The sequence below is a fragment of the Ranitomeya imitator genome, chromosome 2 (genome assembly GCF_032444005.1).
Source record: "Ranitomeya imitator isolate aRanImi1 chromosome 2, aRanImi1.pri, whole genome shotgun sequence".
NCBI classification, from domain to species: Eukaryota; Metazoa; Chordata; class Amphibia; order Anura; family Dendrobatidae; genus Ranitomeya; species Ranitomeya imitator.
In genome coordinates this window covers 326,200,338-326,218,628 of record NC_091283.1, presented here as the reverse complement: position 1 = coordinate 326,218,628, position 18,291 = coordinate 326,200,338, and the positions used below count along the sequence as shown (strand labels likewise).

At 44.7% G+C, this 18,291-nt stretch overlaps 1 protein-coding gene across 1 annotated transcript in view; it reads left to right on the top strand.

Moving 5' to 3' along the window:
• Positions 1–18,291, top strand: part of LOC138666484 (zinc finger protein 850-like) — a 96,862-nt gene that overhangs the window by 64,854 nt on the left and 13,717 nt on the right. Inside the window, exons 14-18 of the mRNA XM_069754702.1 lie at positions 838–987; positions 1,117–1,296; positions 1,379–1,502; positions 1,586–1,683; positions 7,492–7,582. Coding sequence (XP_069610803.1) covers positions 838–987; positions 1,117–1,296; positions 1,379–1,502; positions 1,586–1,683; positions 7,492–7,582 — 643 coding nt within the window. The remainder of the gene's footprint in view (positions 1–837; positions 988–1,116; positions 1,297–1,378; positions 1,503–1,585; positions 1,684–7,491; positions 7,583–18,291) is intronic.

Sequence of the window (18,291 nt, the reverse complement as noted above, 5' to 3'; positions counted from 1 at the left end):
TTTTGATGTTGGGTAGAGTGAGGTTAGTAGAAGGGAGAACACAAGAAGTTCAGTTTTGGAGAGATTTAGTTTCAGATAGAGGGAGGACATGATGTTAGAGACAGCAGACAGACAATCCTTGGTATTTTGAATTAGAGTGGGGGTGATGTCAGGGGAAGAAGTGTATAATTGGGTGTTGTCAGCATAGAGATGGTACTGGAACCCAAATCTGCTGATTGTTTGTCTAATAGGGGCAGTGTATAGAGAGAAAAGGAGGGGGCCTAGGACTGAACCCTGCAGAACCCCGATAGTAAGGGGACAAGGAGAGGAAGAGGAGCCGGCAAAAGATACAGTGAATGAGCGGTCAGAAAGGTAGGAGGAGAACCAGGAGAGGGCTGTGTCCATGAGGCCTATAGAGCGGAGCATAGTGAGGAGGAGCTAGTGATCCACCTTGTCAAATGCGGCAGAGAGATCCAGGAGAATCAGCAGAGAGCAATGACCTTTGGATTTAGCTGTTATTAGATCATTAGAGACTTTAGTGGGGGCAGTTTCAGTGGAGTGTAAGAGCGGAAACTAGATTGTAAGGGGTCGAGAAGAGAGTTATCCGAGAGATAGCGGATTAGATGGGAGTGGACCAAGCGTTCTCTTTATTCTCTATGTGCAGTGCGGCTCTGCGGGTGGAGGTCAGTGCTGGAGCCTCCATTATTCTCTATGTGGAGTGCGGCTCTGCGGGTGGAGGGATGTGGTGATTCCCCATTACTGGCGCATTAATACTAAAAATATATTGCACAGGGGATATCGCAGCCAATTCCCACAAGAAAAATCCTGGAAACATCGGCTCATCTTCTTCTCATTCAGGTCTCTACAATATCGGATCCTCTCAGTGAAGATCTTCTATATAAGAGAATTTTCCTGATTTACCCATCAAGGATGGATATGGACAGAGACAAGATGGCGGAGAGGATATTACACCTCACCCTAGAGATCCTCTTCCGGCTTACTGGAGAGGTGAGAGATTCTGATGACGTCACATTACATCATTCTTATCTATGGGAATAACAGATGGACAGAACTGGAGAGGTGAGGACTCTGGAAATGTCTGTAGTGAGATTTATTAATGTGTCTCTCCATTACCAGGATTACACAGTAGTGAAGAAAACCTCTAGTGAGCGCTGTCAGGACCCTGTGTCTGAGGGATGGGGAAGACACCTGAGCCCAATCACAATGCCTCCATCTCACCCCCTGATACATGAGGACATCAATGACCAGAAGGTCCTAGAACTCACCTACAAGATGATTGAGCTGCTGACTGGAGAGGTGACACTACTGGGAATGCTGGGACATTATACAGTAACAATATGAAGGGATCGGGGGATGACGGTATCATTGTATGTGTCAGGTTCCAATAAGGTGCCAGGATGTTGCCATCTATTTCTCCATGGAGGAGTGGGAGTATTTAGAAGGACACAAAGATCTGTACAGGGACGTCATGATGGAGGTTCCCCAGCCCCTCACATCACCAGGTAATAGACAGGACTAAATACACACGGCCTGTAATTATCTGTATGTAAATAATGAATTCAGTCCCTGTATGCCTTTCCTCCAGATCTATCCAGTAAGAGGACAACACCAGAGAGATGTCCCCATCCTCTTCTTCCACAGGACTGTAAACAAGAAGATCCCAATGTTCGTCAGGATCATCAGGTAGATGGAGAGAAGGTGTCATGAGATCTCCCCTATGATGTGTAGACGGCTGTGAAGGTCTTGTGCTCAGTCTTGTTTTATCCCCCAGTATTATATGTTTTATACTTGTGTAACACAGGTCGACACAAAAAAATATTCTTTGTAATCATCGCAGTGACATTGTACTTTTCTGAATCCTCTTTTTGTCCTGATTTTAAAAATGTGTATAGTTTTTCTATAGCATGTATAGTTTCCATGGAGCAGCGTCATTATTATAAGGTATAGAAAATATACTGGCGACATTAAGAAATCAGTAATCTGCATATCAGAAAAAAATGCTTCACTTTACAAAACAGTTTTTATTGAACCAAAATAATTTCATATGCAAAATAGAAACCAAAATATGAGCAGAAATTAAAATTGCTTGACATTAGACTGTCGTTGATACAATTTTTCCGGGTTGTCCCTATATAACATCCGACAGTAATCTGCCATCATTAAGTCATTCCCAAAACCCTAGTAGCGGTGCTCCATTACTTTAATGTTCTGGTGAAACCGCTCGCCTTGTTCATCGCTTACATCCCTTAGATTTTAAGGGAAGAAATCTAAATGTGAATGCAAAAAGTACATTGCCAGATGCATGCGACATCCAAGACACTGGCATGCATTTAGCAGTTCCTCAACACCTTCAACATATTCTGGAGATTTTTCTTTTCATAAGACGTTTTCACAGATCCACATGAAGCTTTTCCATGATCTCAATTCCTTATTTCAAATTCCTTCAAACACATCATCACTCATAACCTCTCTGATCTGAGGACCAACAAATACCCATTTATTCAGTGTTGCTGGTGAAATGCTGGAGAATTTCCGTGAAATGTACTGGAGCCCTTGTGAATTTGTCTTTGCCATGGCTTTCACAAAGCTTTTAATCAATCCCAACTTTATATGTAGTGGAGAAAAAAGATTATGCTGAACATTGTCTCTACCTGGAGCATAGATGTTTCTCTGTCTTTAATCACGACGAACATAATGCTCTACTGTATTTCTACTGTCCCATGAACACAAGAAGCAACAATATTTTGGGAAACCTCTTTGCAATCCCATTAGCAGACCAATCAGTTTCAAATCTCCACAGGTATTCCATTGATGATGCTTATATTGTATAGCATCCAAAACAACTAACAGATTTTCATAACTTTCCTTTAGATGACATGAGTGAGTAATGGGATTGATGGTTTCGTATTTCCATTGTGAAGCGACACTGTTTTCAAACTTCTCTGGGATAAGTCAATAAACAATCACCAATCTGCTACAAAATACTCTTGATTCAGTTATTCTAAGAGGCCATTCGCATTGGGTTTAACAGGTTAACAGCCCCAGCAAGCCCTAAACTGTCAGTGACACAAGCTGCCAGCAAGAGCCCCAAGAAATAGCCACTCCCAAATCAGAGTCACAAGCCATCAAACAAAGAACTGCTTAAATCTTTGTACCAGGAATAGCATAAGGTCACCCAAAAGCAGTGGGAAAGATAGGTGGAAAGCATGCCAAGACTGATGAAAGCTGTGCTTAAAAATCATGGTTATTCCACATAATATTGATTTCTGAGCTCTTCCTGAGTTAAAACATTAGTATTGTTGTTTCTAAATGATTATGAACTTGTTTTTTTTTTTTTTGCATTATTTGAGGTCTGCAAGCAATGCATTTTTTTGTTATTTTGGCCTTTTCTCATTTTCAGAAAATAAATACAAAATGCATTGCTTGGAACTTTGGAGACATGTTGTCAGTAGTTTATAGAGTAAAAGAGCAATTTACATTTTACTCAAATATACCGATAAAGAGAAAAATCAGACAAACTGAAATTTTAGCAATAGCTGTATGTAGATATTTCCCCAGAGATGACAGAGGCAGCTTGTATTTAGAACTGATTTTACTGGGGGTAATCTGGTAGATAACTATATACAGTTGTGAAGTAACTGGGTCAGCCTATTCCTTACAGATGAACATTTGCAGGCAGCTAGTTTGTCAGTGTGATATTGGCTGCTTTCAGGTTCTCTCTCTGTGGAGACCCTCACTCAGTTACACCTCAGTGGCTGTGATGTTTTCTTCCCTCTGGAGCGACTTGCCCTCCCGGAAATACAGTGAAAATCCTCACAATGGCTGCTGTTCATTGCCTTCCCTTTTATCTCCCTATGGCAGGGCTCAGATCCCTGTAGAGCCTGTCTCCTGTCAGTTTCACATACCAGTCCTTGCTGCCATCCAGTGGCGGACAGCTTTGGGCCCCTGTGCAAGAAATTTGTCTGGGCCCCCCGCCCTGCCCAGCATGCTGCTTATGATGAGTGCAATCTGGCTCCGAGCAACAAACCAGATTGCCCTCATTATCAAAGATTAAGATTTGGTTCTGCTGGTTCCAGTGCAGTCAGACTTGCAGTCAGGTGACAACTAGTGTTCGCTGTCAGTGAATAGAACACTGCAGACTCTCTAGTTGGCACATGACAGCAAGTGTGCGAAGTGCATCCTCTTGGTTATGTGATTACTGTGGGAACCGGCAGAGCCTGACCATGTACCTATATATTGTATTACATTATATGTCTGGTATCTGATAAAATACTACAAATAAAAGTATGGAATCGTGTAGTAGACTGCATTATTCCATACATCAGTATCATGTAAAAGACGTACTACAGGGAGGGCCCCCACACAGCTCTCCCTATATACAATTTGTGCCCTCACAGAGTCCCCGATGAAATCTGGAGGTAGGTCAGCTGTATATTGCGACCTGCGGACCAGTGTTTCCGGGTGTTTTGTTATCACAGATAGCCCGGTCCGATTTCCACATTTTGCCCAGGTCTGTTATATATGAGCCATATACTAATCTGTGTACTAGATGTTACGTACTATACCACTGATGGCGAACCTTTTAGAGACCGAGTGCCCAAACTGCAATCTAAAATCCACTTACGGTATTTATTGCAAAGTGCCAACACAGCAATTTAACCGGAATACTGTGGTTTTAGATTAGAAAATCTCCTACATTAGCACACCATAGCAAAGAGCTTGTAAGCACTGCACTCCAAGCCAAAGATACTAGCCACCGATTGCAGTGGAGGTCTGTTCTTGAGAATGAAGAGGATTTTTATTCCAAAGTAATATTGCCAAGTTGTTTGTTTTTTACAGCCTTTTTGCAATTGTAACCCTTTATCATGATGAGAATAACCCTTTAAGCCAGGCATGTCAAACTATATTCACATATTCCTCCATACAGTGAAATGGGCCTCACATAGTGCTCCATACTGTATAATGGCCCCACATGATGCTCCATACTGTATAAGGGCCACACATGATGCTCCATACTGTATAATGGCCATATATGATGCTGCCTACTGTGCAATGGCCACACATGATGCTCCATACTGTATAATGGCCACACATGATGCTCCACACTGTATGTGATGGCCCTACATGATACTACATACTGTATAATGGCCACACATGATGCTCCATACTGTATAATGGCCACACATGATGATCCATACTGTATAATGGCCACATATGATGCTCCATACTGTATAATGGCCCCACATGATGATGCATACTTTATAATGGCCCAACATGATGATGCATACCGTATAATGGCCCCACATGATGATGCATACTTTATAATGGCCCCAAATGATACATACAGTATAATGGCCACATATGATGCTCCATACTGTATAATGACCCCACATGATGATGCTTAATACTGTATAATGGCCCCACATGATGGTACATAGAGTATGATGGCCCCACATGATGCTGCATACAGTATAATGGCCAAATATGATGCTGCATACATTATAATGGCCACATATGACGCTGTATACAGTATAATGGCCACACATGATGATGCATACAATATAATAGCCCCACGTGATGCTGCATACAGTATAATGGCCAAATATGATGCTGCATACATTATAATGGCCACATATGATGCTACATACAGTATAATGGCCCCATATACTGCTCCATACTGTGTAATGGCCTTGCATTACAAAAAAAAATACTCACCTCTGTCCGTTCCAACACTGATCTAGTCTCTTCATATATCAGTCCTACCTGTGGGCATGCGCACCATCTCGGCAATAGTGCCGCCGTCACTCTCCTCAGATCGCGCACCATCCCCGTCCTCAGCAAGAGCGTAGACTGATGGAACGGCGTGCGGCCTGATGGGAGAGTTGGGGTGCATGTCCACTGTCCAGCTTACATCCGGATTAGCTGCGGATTGAATGCTGCGTACAACAGCAGAGCCACGTAGTATATTGCCCAGCCACGTGGTATATTGCCTAGTCACGTAGTATATTGCCCAGCAACGTAGTATATTGCCCAGCCACGTAGTATATTGCCCGGCCACGTAGTATATTGCCCAGTTACGTAGTATATTGCCCAGTTACATTGTATATTGCCCAGCCACGTAGTATATTGCCCAGACACATAGTATACAGCAGAGCCACGTACTATATTGCCCAGACACATAGTATACAGCAGAGCCACGTAGTATATTGCCCAGACACATAGTATACAGCAGAGCCACGTAGTATATTGCCCAGACACATAGTATACAGCAGAGCCACGTAGTATATTGCTGTGACTTATTGCTGCAGCTTCAGCTTACATGCAGATCGGGTGACGCTGGAGCCGGGACCTTATCTGTATGTAAGTTTATGGTGCAATAAATCTCAGCACAGTACATACAGATAGATCCTCTGCAGAAAGCAGATAAGAAAGCAGGTATTAGGCTAGGTTCACACTAGCGTTGCGCCGCCCTGCGTCGGCGACGCAACGCGCGACGCACGGTAAAACGCGCGCAAAAACGCGCGCGTTTTGCGACGCGTGCGTCGTTTTTGACGAAAATCGGACGCACAGAAAATGCTACATGTAGCGTTTTCTTGCGTCCGACGCTAGCGTCGGAAACGACACACGTGGCGAAAAACGCCACCAAAACGACGCACGCGTCCCCTATGTTAAACATAGGGGCGCGTCGCCGGCGCAACAGCGACGCACATTGGCGGAACGCCAATGTGAACGTAGCCTTAGATGAAGCCTGTCACATACCTCCTGCCCCAACCCCCTGGCTCGCTCTCTGCCAACTTCTTCTCTCCTCTCCAGGCCTCCAGCAGAGTGAAACAGGCGCGCAGGTGACGTCAGATCAGCAGACACACAGCCTGCTGTCTGCAATGGGGGATACTGGCCGGCACTTGTACACTGCTAATACAGTGCGGGCCCGGGCCTGCATCGATCTACAGCGGCAGCAGAAAGCCCCTGTCTGCAAGGGCCCCCCTCCACCTCCGGGCCCCGGTGCGGCTGCACCGGTTGAACCGGCGGTAGGTCCGCCCCTGCTGCCATCACCATCCTTTTCTGACTGACTCAAATCTTACCGCCTCATAACAGTTAGCTCCTCCCCATAACATGTGACTTTCCGAGAAACAGTCATTGGTTGACTGCACTGGCAATACTCCTTCCCATAAAACTCACTAAAACCTTTACTAATGATGTTCCTATAAGAGAATTCACATTTAAGTAAGACAAACCAAGAAATGGGAATAACATAGAAAAACCACAAACATTGAAAATGCAGAAATAACGTAATAACAAAAATACTTCGATCTCAGAAAATTTGTGATAGAGCAAAACTAAGCATATTTTTGGAATCAGCACATCAAACTCCAGAAAACAGACATATTACCTTTGCTGATGATATTTTTGTGTTGACCAGTGTAATGAGAATGGTGGAGATGGCAGGATTAGAGCTGATCATAGATGTGACTTTTACAATATTTATTTCAGGGTGAAGATCTGACCCATATTAATACTACAGAGACGTATGTGAGGGTGGATGAGTGGTGTAAAGAGGAGTTTCTTACATATGACTACCCAGGTGAGTAGTAACCACTAAATTCAGAGAAGTCACAGATTCTTTTCCGTCACCATCTGTGGCTGCTTTATCAGTGGTGTAGTGTAGCCGCTCCAGAGTCGCCATTTTGCTTCTAGACCACGGCATAGTCAACCACCCAAAACTGTTCAAATGACTTTGGTTATTGAATTCCCTTTTCTTAAGAACTTACCACCTGGTAGATCCAACTGAAGTGAAAAGACGCTGACCATTACATGCCCAGATTTGTAAACTACAAAGTCAAATGACACCGTACGTAGAATGTGCTGACAAGTTAGAAAATCACTTGAAGAAAAATATTATGATGGGCCTGTAATAGAAAGCAGAGGGTAATGATGCTGTTGGCTTCCTAGATCCCTGAAATCTTATTGGAATCTTCTTTCTCCCGTGCTGCTGAATGTGCTCATATGGTCCCTACAAGAGCAGGTCCAGTCTTTCTGGCCAATCTTCAGTTTTATGATTGAACTAGCTGTACTACCCGGCTTCGCCCAGGTTAATACCTGCTGTTAGCAAAATAGTATGTGTTAACAAAAATTTATTCTGCACACAAAAACCACAAAACAAAAAGCTAGAAATGTGATTATTAAAAATCAAAAACTAAGCTAATAGAAGCATTTCACAACATGTATTTCAACACCAGAGATATTCCACACAGATTTAACTAAATTGGCCAAGTAATGCTTATTCGAGAGCCTTTTGATAAACAACATTCTTAGTTTTTCCTTCAGGTGCAAAGACTAACAGATTTTTGGCTGTTCCAACTCTTGAACAGACCACATAAAGTTGACCATGAGAAAAGCATGGAGATTGTAAATCGATTCCAACTACTTTCAAGGACTGTCCCTGAGCCTTGTTGATGGACATAGCAAATGCCAGTCGAACAGTAAACTGGAGGTGTTTTAAAATGAAAAGGCAAATCAGATGGAATGAGAGGAATTGTTTGAATGAAAACATCTCCTGTGGCACATCCTGTCAAAATGGTTGCCTCAATTACATGTGAAAACAGGCTCTTAATCAAGAGTCTTGTTCCATTACACAGCTTTGGTGGATCCAAACTTCTCAATAGCAGAATAGGTGCTCCAGGTTTTAGAAACAGGTTGTGAGGAGGAAGTCCTTGTGGCTCCAAGGAGTTGAGGATCTCAGTTGGATAAAATTATGGTTGAGCAGGGTCTATTACTGTATCCACTGACTTGTAGGTTGTGCACACACCTGGAAGGAGATTTAGAATTTGAAGATTGATCTTGTTGACGATGTCATTTTTGGGAGCAAGAATAGCCCCTTCACACAGCCAGCCGGAATTTTTGAAGTGGAGTTGAATGTTTGGAAAAACCTTTGCTTTCAACTCCTCAATGGAAGTCACGATACAACAAACGTTGCTTGGGAAGGTGATCTGTCCAGTGGTTTAGCCAATTGAGTGGTAAACCTGTCCTTGAACTTTAAATGTCGGCATAAATCCTGTTGTAGACGTTTCTTTTGTTGCACCAAATGATGTCATTTGGAAGCAGTAGTTGTACTTCCTGATGTTGTCCAAGAAATGCTTTGATATTGCACTGGTACCTGTCATCAGAGACTTTAGGGGATCTGGTGGTGACAGGAGAGATGGAAGTTTTATCTTGCCATTTGCACAGCATAAGCCTGGTTGTTCATCTTTCCATTTCAGAGCACTGCAGTACATGCAGACCACATCCATTTTTCCTATCTAAACTTTAGGATTATGCTGATAGTTTATGTCTGACTTGTAACAAAAGGCAGCATGTTTCAAATCTCCAACCATTTCCTGTGCCCTGGTGGAAGAAATAGCAATTCTCTTAGTGGCAAGTCGGCCTTCTCTCTGCTGAGATGACTCATTGGCCCTTGAGGAAGCAGCTCTTCTCTTATCTGCAAGCTTCGCTTCCCTCTCCTCAAAAAGTTCATTGGCTCTTGAGGAAGCAATTCTTGTTCTCTTGTCTGCAAGCCTCACTTCCCTCTGCTCAGAAAGTTCATTGGCCCTTGAGGAAGCAGTTCTTGTTTTCATGTCTGCAAGCCTCCCTTCCCTCTCCTCAGAAAGTTCATTGGCTCTTGAGGAAGCAGCTGCTGTTCTCATGTGTGTCAGCCTTGTTTCTCGGTCTTCACATTTTTCATTGGCCCGTAATGCAGCTTTTCTTTTCGCATCAGCTGACATTCGTGCCATGGAATTCCTTTTCTTATGAGGCATTATTGTGGTAAAAATAGTCTGTAACTGGCAGTTTCTATATCCTCTCACATAGAGTTAATGTGACTGACATCAGCCTTTCCACCAACACACCCTAACTGACATGCTATTACCTCACCCAAGCTTTTTTTATACTGAGAATGTCCTTTGCTGCCTGTATTAACCAATCGGAGCTCAGATTAATTAACTGTAGCAAAATAGAAGCTGAGCTGTGATTGGTTGCTATTGGCAGCCTGATAAATCCCCAGCCAACAGGAAGCCCTCCCCCCTGGCACTATATATTAGCTCACACATACACGTAATAGACAGGTCATGTGACTGACAGCTGCCTTAATACCTATATGGTACATTTGTTGCTCTTGTAGTTTGTCTGTTTATTAATCAGATTTTTATTTTTGAAGGATAATACCAGACTTGTGTGTGTTTTAGGGCGAGTTTCATGTGTCAAGTTGTGTGTGTTGAGTTGAGTGTGGCGACATGCATGTAGCGACTTTTGTGAGTGAGTTTTGTGTGGCGACAGGCGTGTAGCAACTTTTTGTGTGTCGAGTTGCATGTGACAGGTTAGTGTAGCAAATTGTGTGCAGCAAGTTTTGCACGTGGCGAGTTTTGTGTGGTGCGTTTTGAGTATGTACAAGTTTTGTATGAGGCCGCTTTTGCATGTGTTGCAACTTTTGTGCATGTGGCAATTTTTCCACGTGTTCAAGTTTTGCGTGTGGTGAGTTTTCCATGAGGTGAGTTTTGCACGTGTGGCGAGTTTTGCGTGAGCCTAGTTTTGCATGTGGCGAATTTTGTGCGTGGCGAGTTTGTTTCAAAAAATTGTTATTGAAATTTTCAATAACAGTACGAAATTTAAATGTAGATGTACTCCCTCGCAGGGGAGTCTATAACTGAGAAATATATGAACATAAACTTATTTTAAACGTAGGGGAAGACAATACCAAGACAACATAGGGAGGAAACATTAAGGGAAAGGGGGACTGCATTTACATCTTAAAATGTATCAATCATTGTCCCCGCAGGTTCCAACCCCTATGAGGACAGGCGTAGAGTCTGACTCAAAAGTAGATTAGGCTGCAGGTCCATCCATGGACTCCATATCTTGAAGAACTGATCCCACATGTCATTTCTGGTAGCCTCAATGCGTTCATAAAGCATGATTTTATTCATCCTATCCTTAACCAATTATAGCGACAGCGTGGGGGACCTCCACTTCGAAGCGATGTGAATTTTAGTAGCCATAAAGAGGAAAGTAGCCAACTTAAATAGACTTTTAGGAAGAGTTGGGTGTCCCGCCCCAAGGAGGAAAACAGAGGCGTCCAAACTGGTTTTTCTCCCAGCCAATTGGTCCACCAGAAGATTAATCTTTTGCCATAAATTGGATACCACTGGGCATGTCCACCACATATGTGTCATGTCCCCAGGTAAGTTACATCCCCGAAAGCATAAGTTTGAGACATTCGGGAATATGCTATGGAGTTTAGTTGGCACTAAATAGGTCCTGTGAAGGACTTTGACCGAGGTCTCTACTAATGAGGATTGATGACTGCCCTTGGACAACGTGTCGCAGCACCTCCTCCAAATCTCCACCGACAGCTCGACACCCAACTCCTCCTCCCACTGTCCCATGAATCTCAGCTTCTCCCGATCATGGGGCGGGTTTGTAATTGAATAGAGCAATGATATCGTCCCTCTGCCCATAGGATCAGAAAGGCACTTTTGTTCAAAACTGGAGACAGGATCGGCGCGTCTGCCATGTGTCAAACTCCCAGCAAAGTGTAAAACTTGATTAATGTTCATTGCTTCTCTAATCGGGGGTTCAAATTTCCTTATGAATTCTGCTCTATCCATCAGAACATTGAATGGGTTACAAAGGTGTTTTATTGTAGTAATCCCCCTTAATATCCACCACGCGAACAAATGTGAATTAAGACCTGGGGTAAACATCGGGTTACCTAGTATAGAGGTCAAAGGTGAGGGATCAGATTGCAATGAGTGTTTGAATCTAACTCTTCTCCATAAATTGAAGGAGTGAGCTGTATAAGGTGCTGTTAGAGAGAGTTCTTTAGGGAATTTTCCCGTAGACCACACCAGGCCTGGAAGTGAAAGTGGCTTGATAAGATGCGACTCCATGTGAACCCACCTTGGTTTGTTAATTTGGGCGCAAATATTTGTTAGTTGTGCTATTTGTGCAGCTTTGTAGTATAGAGATAGGTTTGGAAGCGAAACTCCTCCATGTCTCCTATGAAAGAACATTAATTTTTGAGGGATTCTAGCTCTTTTGTTCTGCCATATAAATTTAGAGATTGTAGCGTGAAGGCTAGAGAACGTTTTGGCTGACATTGGTATCGGGAGAGATCTAAACAGGTGTGCGTGGCTAGTTTTGAGTGGCGACTTTTGTGTTTTGGCTTTTATGTGGCGAGGTTGGTGTATGTGTGGTGAAACGTGTGCTGAGGGTGGTATATGTGTTCAAGCACGTGGTAGTGTGTGGCGCATTTTGTGTGTGGTGTGTATCCCATGTCGGGGCACCACCTTAGCAACTGTACGGTATATACTCTTTGGCGCCATCGCGCTCATTCTTTAAGTCCCCCTTGTTCACATCTGGCAGCTGTCAATTTGCCTCCAAAACTTTTCCTTTCACTTTTTCCCCATTATGTAGATCGGGGCAAAATTGTTTGGTGAATTGGAACGCGCTGGGTTAAAATTTCACCTCACTTTTCAATGAGTTTTAAAACTGACACACAGTAGCTCCAAAGGTCCACCATAAATAAGTGCAACTGCGGTTTAGTGTTGGAGCTCTCTCCCAAACATTATTCTGTGTGGGTATTTTTTTATATTTTACAGGTTCATTCTGTATGATAGTTTGATGTGGGATCGGTCTGCCTCACTTATGTGAATCTGTAACTGTCTGGTAGTCTTTAAAAAAAGGTCTCCACTGACTCTTCCAAATGCCCGAGATCTACTTTTAAGACACCTCAGCTCTACAGTACTATAAAAAGTTCTCTTCGAATGTCTAGAAACTAATCTGTCAGAAAATATTGGCCCTTAAGATAGTTTAATTGCCCAGAGCCACAAAATCCCATACTCTAATTACCCCAGAGAGGTTTCACCACTGGTTACTCATTCATTACTTATGAAGACTGTTGAGTTTGATAATTTCAGTAGATGTTATGGTCTATAGTCAGTTTTTGACTATAGCCAGTTTTGTGTTCCTAATCAGGACTCATTTTTCAAATCTGACGTGTGTCACTTTATGTGGTGATAACTTTGAAAATTTTTCACAAAGAATAATAGAAAACAAATGGACCTTACAAATGTTTTCCCTTCCCCCATGACGGCACACCTGAGAGAGGGGATCCGCCCAGCCAGGACAGGAAACCCTACTGAAAATAAAAGGGCGGTACCTCTCCCTCGCTTCAGTTGGGTTTCCTGTCCTGACAGGGACCCTCTTACTGAAGACGGCGGTTCACTTACCCAGGTCCCGTCCCGGCGTGGAAGAACAGGCAGCGCCTGTGCGTCGGGTTCGGGGGTCTGGAAGCGCCGTCCGCAGGTCCTCCGGGTCTCTGCGTCCGAGCGGGCGTTGAGCAGCATGGTCAGAGGGCTGTGTTCCCTTCCATGGCTGCCACGCCGCCCTCCCCTCTCTGCCGGCGTCCAGGTGCGGTGGCCGCTTCCGGGTCGCTCGCCTGACGTCACGTGCAAGGCACGCTGGGAATGGGCGTGCCCGCGTGGCGTCGGGGGCGGGCGCCGGATCCAAGATGGCGGCGCCCATGATGAGAACGCCGGCCGGTGAAAGGGAACTCCGGCGGCACGGCAGAGAGTGGGAGGGGGTTAATTTGGGCACCGAAGGAGGCGGGGAGTGCAGTGGTCCCCCCATAAAAGGGGGTTAGACCACAGAAGACGCGCTCATGTCCATAAACTTCACCATGGAAGTAGGACAACAGGAGCAGCAGCAGCAGCAGCAGCCGCCTTCACAGCAGCAGCAGCAGCAAATGGAGCTCTCACCAGATGCCTTGCCGAGCCACCAGCATACCAAGAGCAGCCGCTCAAGTGGTAGGAACAGCAGTCGTTCTGTCCGGCAGGATTCGTCGGCGTCCAGGAGGGACGCTTCACGTGCATCTGTCCAGCCTCCAAAATCGGTACCCTTGATTGTCGGTGGTGGTGAGTGATCTACGTGAATGTAACCCTTATGGTAACAGGGTCCATTTTTGTCTGTTTTGATCACTAGGGGTCCAGGAAAGCGGTTGGTAAAACAAAGAACCGAGAGTGTTCCCTTTGTAGAAACCCGCTTGCAGTTCAGTGGCAGAAGGATCTCTGTGCTGACTGCATTACGAAAACCATACAAGAAGAGACCCCTAATTTTGCCACTAGCCTAAAAGCCATAATACAGGCTGAAATAAAAGACTCCTTAAAATTGGCCCTTAGCGAACCAAGAAGGAGAAGCCGTAAAGCGTCCACAGACTCAGATGCCTCTCAGAGACAGGGGAGTCATAAAACATCCCGGTCTCCCTCTACCTCCTCGGCCTCTGTCCAGTCTTCAGATTCCTCCTCGGACAGTGATTCAGGAGGTCGTCCATGTTTCCCAACTGAGGACGTAGATAAACTGGTCAAAGCAGTTAGATCTGCAATGGGGCTTAAAGAGGAGAAGACACCTAGGTCACTAGAAGATGTCATGTTTGGTGGCCTAGAAGAGAAAAGGAAACGCACGTTTCCAGATAATGCAAAAATAAAAGCATTAATTGAGAAAGAGTGGAAAAAGCCCGAAAAAATAGGTTCCTTGCCCTCTTCATCCAAAAGGAGATATCCTTTTGAGGATAAAGACTCCGAGTCCTGGGAGAAAATCCCTAAGATTGACGGGGCAGTAGCCAAATGTTTAAAAAAAATCATCCCTTCCGTTAGAGGACTCTGGTGTTCTCAAAGACCCGCTTGATAAGAAAGCAGATAGTTTCCTGAGACACATCTGGGAAGCCTCAGCGGGGGGCCTTAAGCCGGCGATTGCGGGAACATGTACGGCCCGTGCCCTAATGGTCTGGCTACATCAGGTAGAAGATCAACTGAAAAACAAAGTACCCAGAACTGACATCCTTGCAAATATTTCTTTGCTACAAGGAGCAGCAGCTTTTTTGGCAGACTCTTCTGCGGATTCCGCAAGACTAACAGCTAGAGCCGCGGGTTTGTCCAACGCGGCAAGAAGAGCCCTCTGGCTCAAAGGTTGCCCGGGGGATTTGCCATCTAAACACAAGCTGTGTTCTATCCCATGTGACGGCCAACTTCTCTTCGGTAAAAAACTTGAAGACATCCTGGAACATGCAGGAGATAAGAAGAAAGGTTTTCCCAACATCCCTAAAGATCCTAAAAAACCTTTTTTTCGGAGGAGAAGATATAATAGAGGTCGCCCCCCAGGGGAGAGGAAAAATTGGGACTTTAGAGATAAAAGAGAATCGGGCTATATGTTTAAAGGCCCCTCCACATCGGCAAAAAAATCCCCCCAATGACATTACGCCAGAAGTGGGAGGAAGACTCTCCCTCTTCTTTCCGGCCTGGGTAAATATCTCCCCCAGTATCTGGGTCACGAACATCATCAGAGACGGCCTAAAAATAAAATTCGTCTGTCCTCCCAGAGGAAACTTCATAATAACTCCCCGACGGAAGTCTCAGCAGGAACAATCTGCCCTAGAAACCGAGATCTTGGGACTTGTCCACAAAAAGGTTCTTCAGGAAGTCCCGGTTCAGGAAGAAGGAGAGGGGTTTTACTCCCCCCTCTTCTTGATCCAAAAACCGGATGGTTCTTGGAGAACTATTATAAATCTAAGAAAGCTCAACCAATCCATAGAGAACTACACTTTCAAGATGGAGTCTATAAACACGACCATAAAACTTCTCTTCCAGCACTGCTTCATGGCAGTAATAGACTTAAAGGATGCTTACTACCATATACCAATACATCAGGAATATCGGAAATACTTGAGGGTAGCTCTCTATATTCAAAATCAGGTAAAGCATTTTCAATATACAGCTCTTCCATTCGGCCTGTCTACAGCCCCCAGAGTTTTCACCAAAGTGATGGTGGAAGTGATGTCATACCTCCGGTCCCGGGATGTAGTAATTGTCCCATATCTGGACGATTTCCTGGTAATAGGGAGGTCAGAGTCCCACTGCACTCATCAAATATCAGTGGTAACATCAACTCTAATGGAGCTGGGTTGGATAATAAACATCCCCAAATCCAGACTACTGCCAGTAAAAATACAGTCCTTCCTGGGGTTAATACTGGACTCCGAGCGTCAGCTCTGCCTCCTTCCACAAAACAAAGTGGACAAGATAATAAACCTGACCAGTACAGCAATACGTCAACCCGCAATGACTCTCAGAAAGGCGATGTCCCTTCTAGGCTCGTTAACATCGTGTATACCGGCAGTAGAATGGGCACAATTCCACCTAAGACATCTACAGTGGGAAGTTCTCTCAGCTCAAAGACTGTTAAGAGGGCATTTAGAAGGAAATCTATGTCTCTCCCTGAGCGTAAGGGATTCCCTAGCTTGGTGGACTGTAGAACACCACCTGACAAAGGGGGTCCGGTGGAAAAATCCGGTCATAGACATCATCACGACCGACGCAAGCGGTACAGGTTGGGGAGCTCATCTGAGATCTCACTCTGTACAAGGTACCTGGTCCATAAGAGAAAAAAACTATGGATCAAACGAAAAAGAGCTATGGGCAGTGGAGAAAGCCCTAAGACATTTTCTCCCTTTACTCCAGGGTCACCATACTCAAATCCTGACAGACAATCGAGCAGTGGTGGCGTATGTCAATCATCAGGGAGGAACGAGGTCCAAAGGCCTCATGAATGCGTCAAAACTTCTCTTCCAACTGGCGGAACAACACCTGTTATCTCTGTCGGCACTACACATCAGGGGCATAGAAAACACTCAAGCAGACTTCCTGAGTCGCAGAGGCTTAAGACAGGGGGAATGGTCCTTAAACCCCCAAATATTTCAGCAAATAGTCCAAGCCTGGGGCTCACCAGAAATAGACTTGTTTGCCAATTCTCACAACAAAAAAGTCAGAAAATTCTGCTCCTTGAATCCAAGAGAACATCCCTTCGCAGTAGATGCCCTACTAATACCTTGGAAGTTTTCTCTAGCCTACGCATTCCCCCCGATAGTGATGATCCCAGCTGTGATCCGGAAGATCAGAGAGGATCAGGCGAAAATTATCCTCATAGCTCCATTTTGGCCAAGGAGACCATGGTTCTCCCTTCTAAGGCAGATGTCGGTAACAGATCCATGGATTTTGCCAGAAATTCCGGACCTACTAACCCAGGGCCCAGTAACCCACTCTCAGGTGAAGGGCTTCCATCTGGCAGCCTGGAATTTGAGAGGGCGTTACTAAGTCGCCAAGGATTCTCACCAGGTTTAATCTCCACCCTGTTGAAAAGCAGAAAACCCATAACTTCTACAATCTATGGTAGGACATGGAAAAAATTTCTTGACTTCCTGGGTGAACCATTGGGGGAGGTGGCTCCAGTGGGTCCTATCCTAGAATTTCTGCAAGCAGGATTACATCTTGGGTTAGCAACCAGCACCCTTAAAGTTCAGGTTTCAGCCTTGGGGGCCCTGTATAACTGTAATCTTGCCTCAAATAGATGGGTTTCACGATTTATAAAATCTTGCAGTAGATCTCGGCCGGTCGTTATCCCAAAAATCCCTCCTTGGGATCTAAATTTGGTCTTAGAAGCTCTAACTAAACACCCTTTCGAGCCCTTACAGGAGTTATCACCTAAGTTACTTACCCTTAAAACAGTTCTTCTAGTAGCCCTAACATCGGCACGTAGGGTAAGTGATTTGCAAGCCCTGTCAATATCCCCTCCTTATACTCAGGTTTTTGATGACAGGATCGTTCTAAGACCAGACCCGGCTTATCTCCCCAAGGTGGTTCAAAAGTTCCATAGGAGTCAAGAGATTACCTTACCATCTTTCTGTAGTAATCCCAAAAATCCTGGGGAACAAAAGTTCCACATGCTAGATGTGAGAAGATCCATGTTACAATATATATCTATGACTAGTCAGTGGAGGAAAGACCAAACCCTATTCATAGCCTTTCAGGGTAGCAAAAGAGGGTGTGGGGTAGCTAAAAGTACTATTGCTAGATGGATTAGGGAGGCCATTAGTTTATCCTACTCTGCGGGTGGCACTCCGGTTCCTGAAGGCATCAAGGCTCACTCTACCAGAGCCATGGCTACCTCCTGGGCGGAAAAGGCTGAGGTATCAATTGATCAAATTTGCAAGGCCGCTACCTGGTCCTCACCCTCAACTTTTTTCAAGCACTACCGGCTAGACCTTTCCTCCTCTGCTGACCTAACCTTTGGTAGAAGGGTACTCCAAGCGGTGGTCCCTCCCTAAGGTTTCATTCTACAAAAGTCTCTCAGGTGTGCCGTCATGGGGGAAGGGAAAACACCAGGTTTTTCCGGAACCCATGACGGCACCTGTATATTCCCCCCCTTTATCAC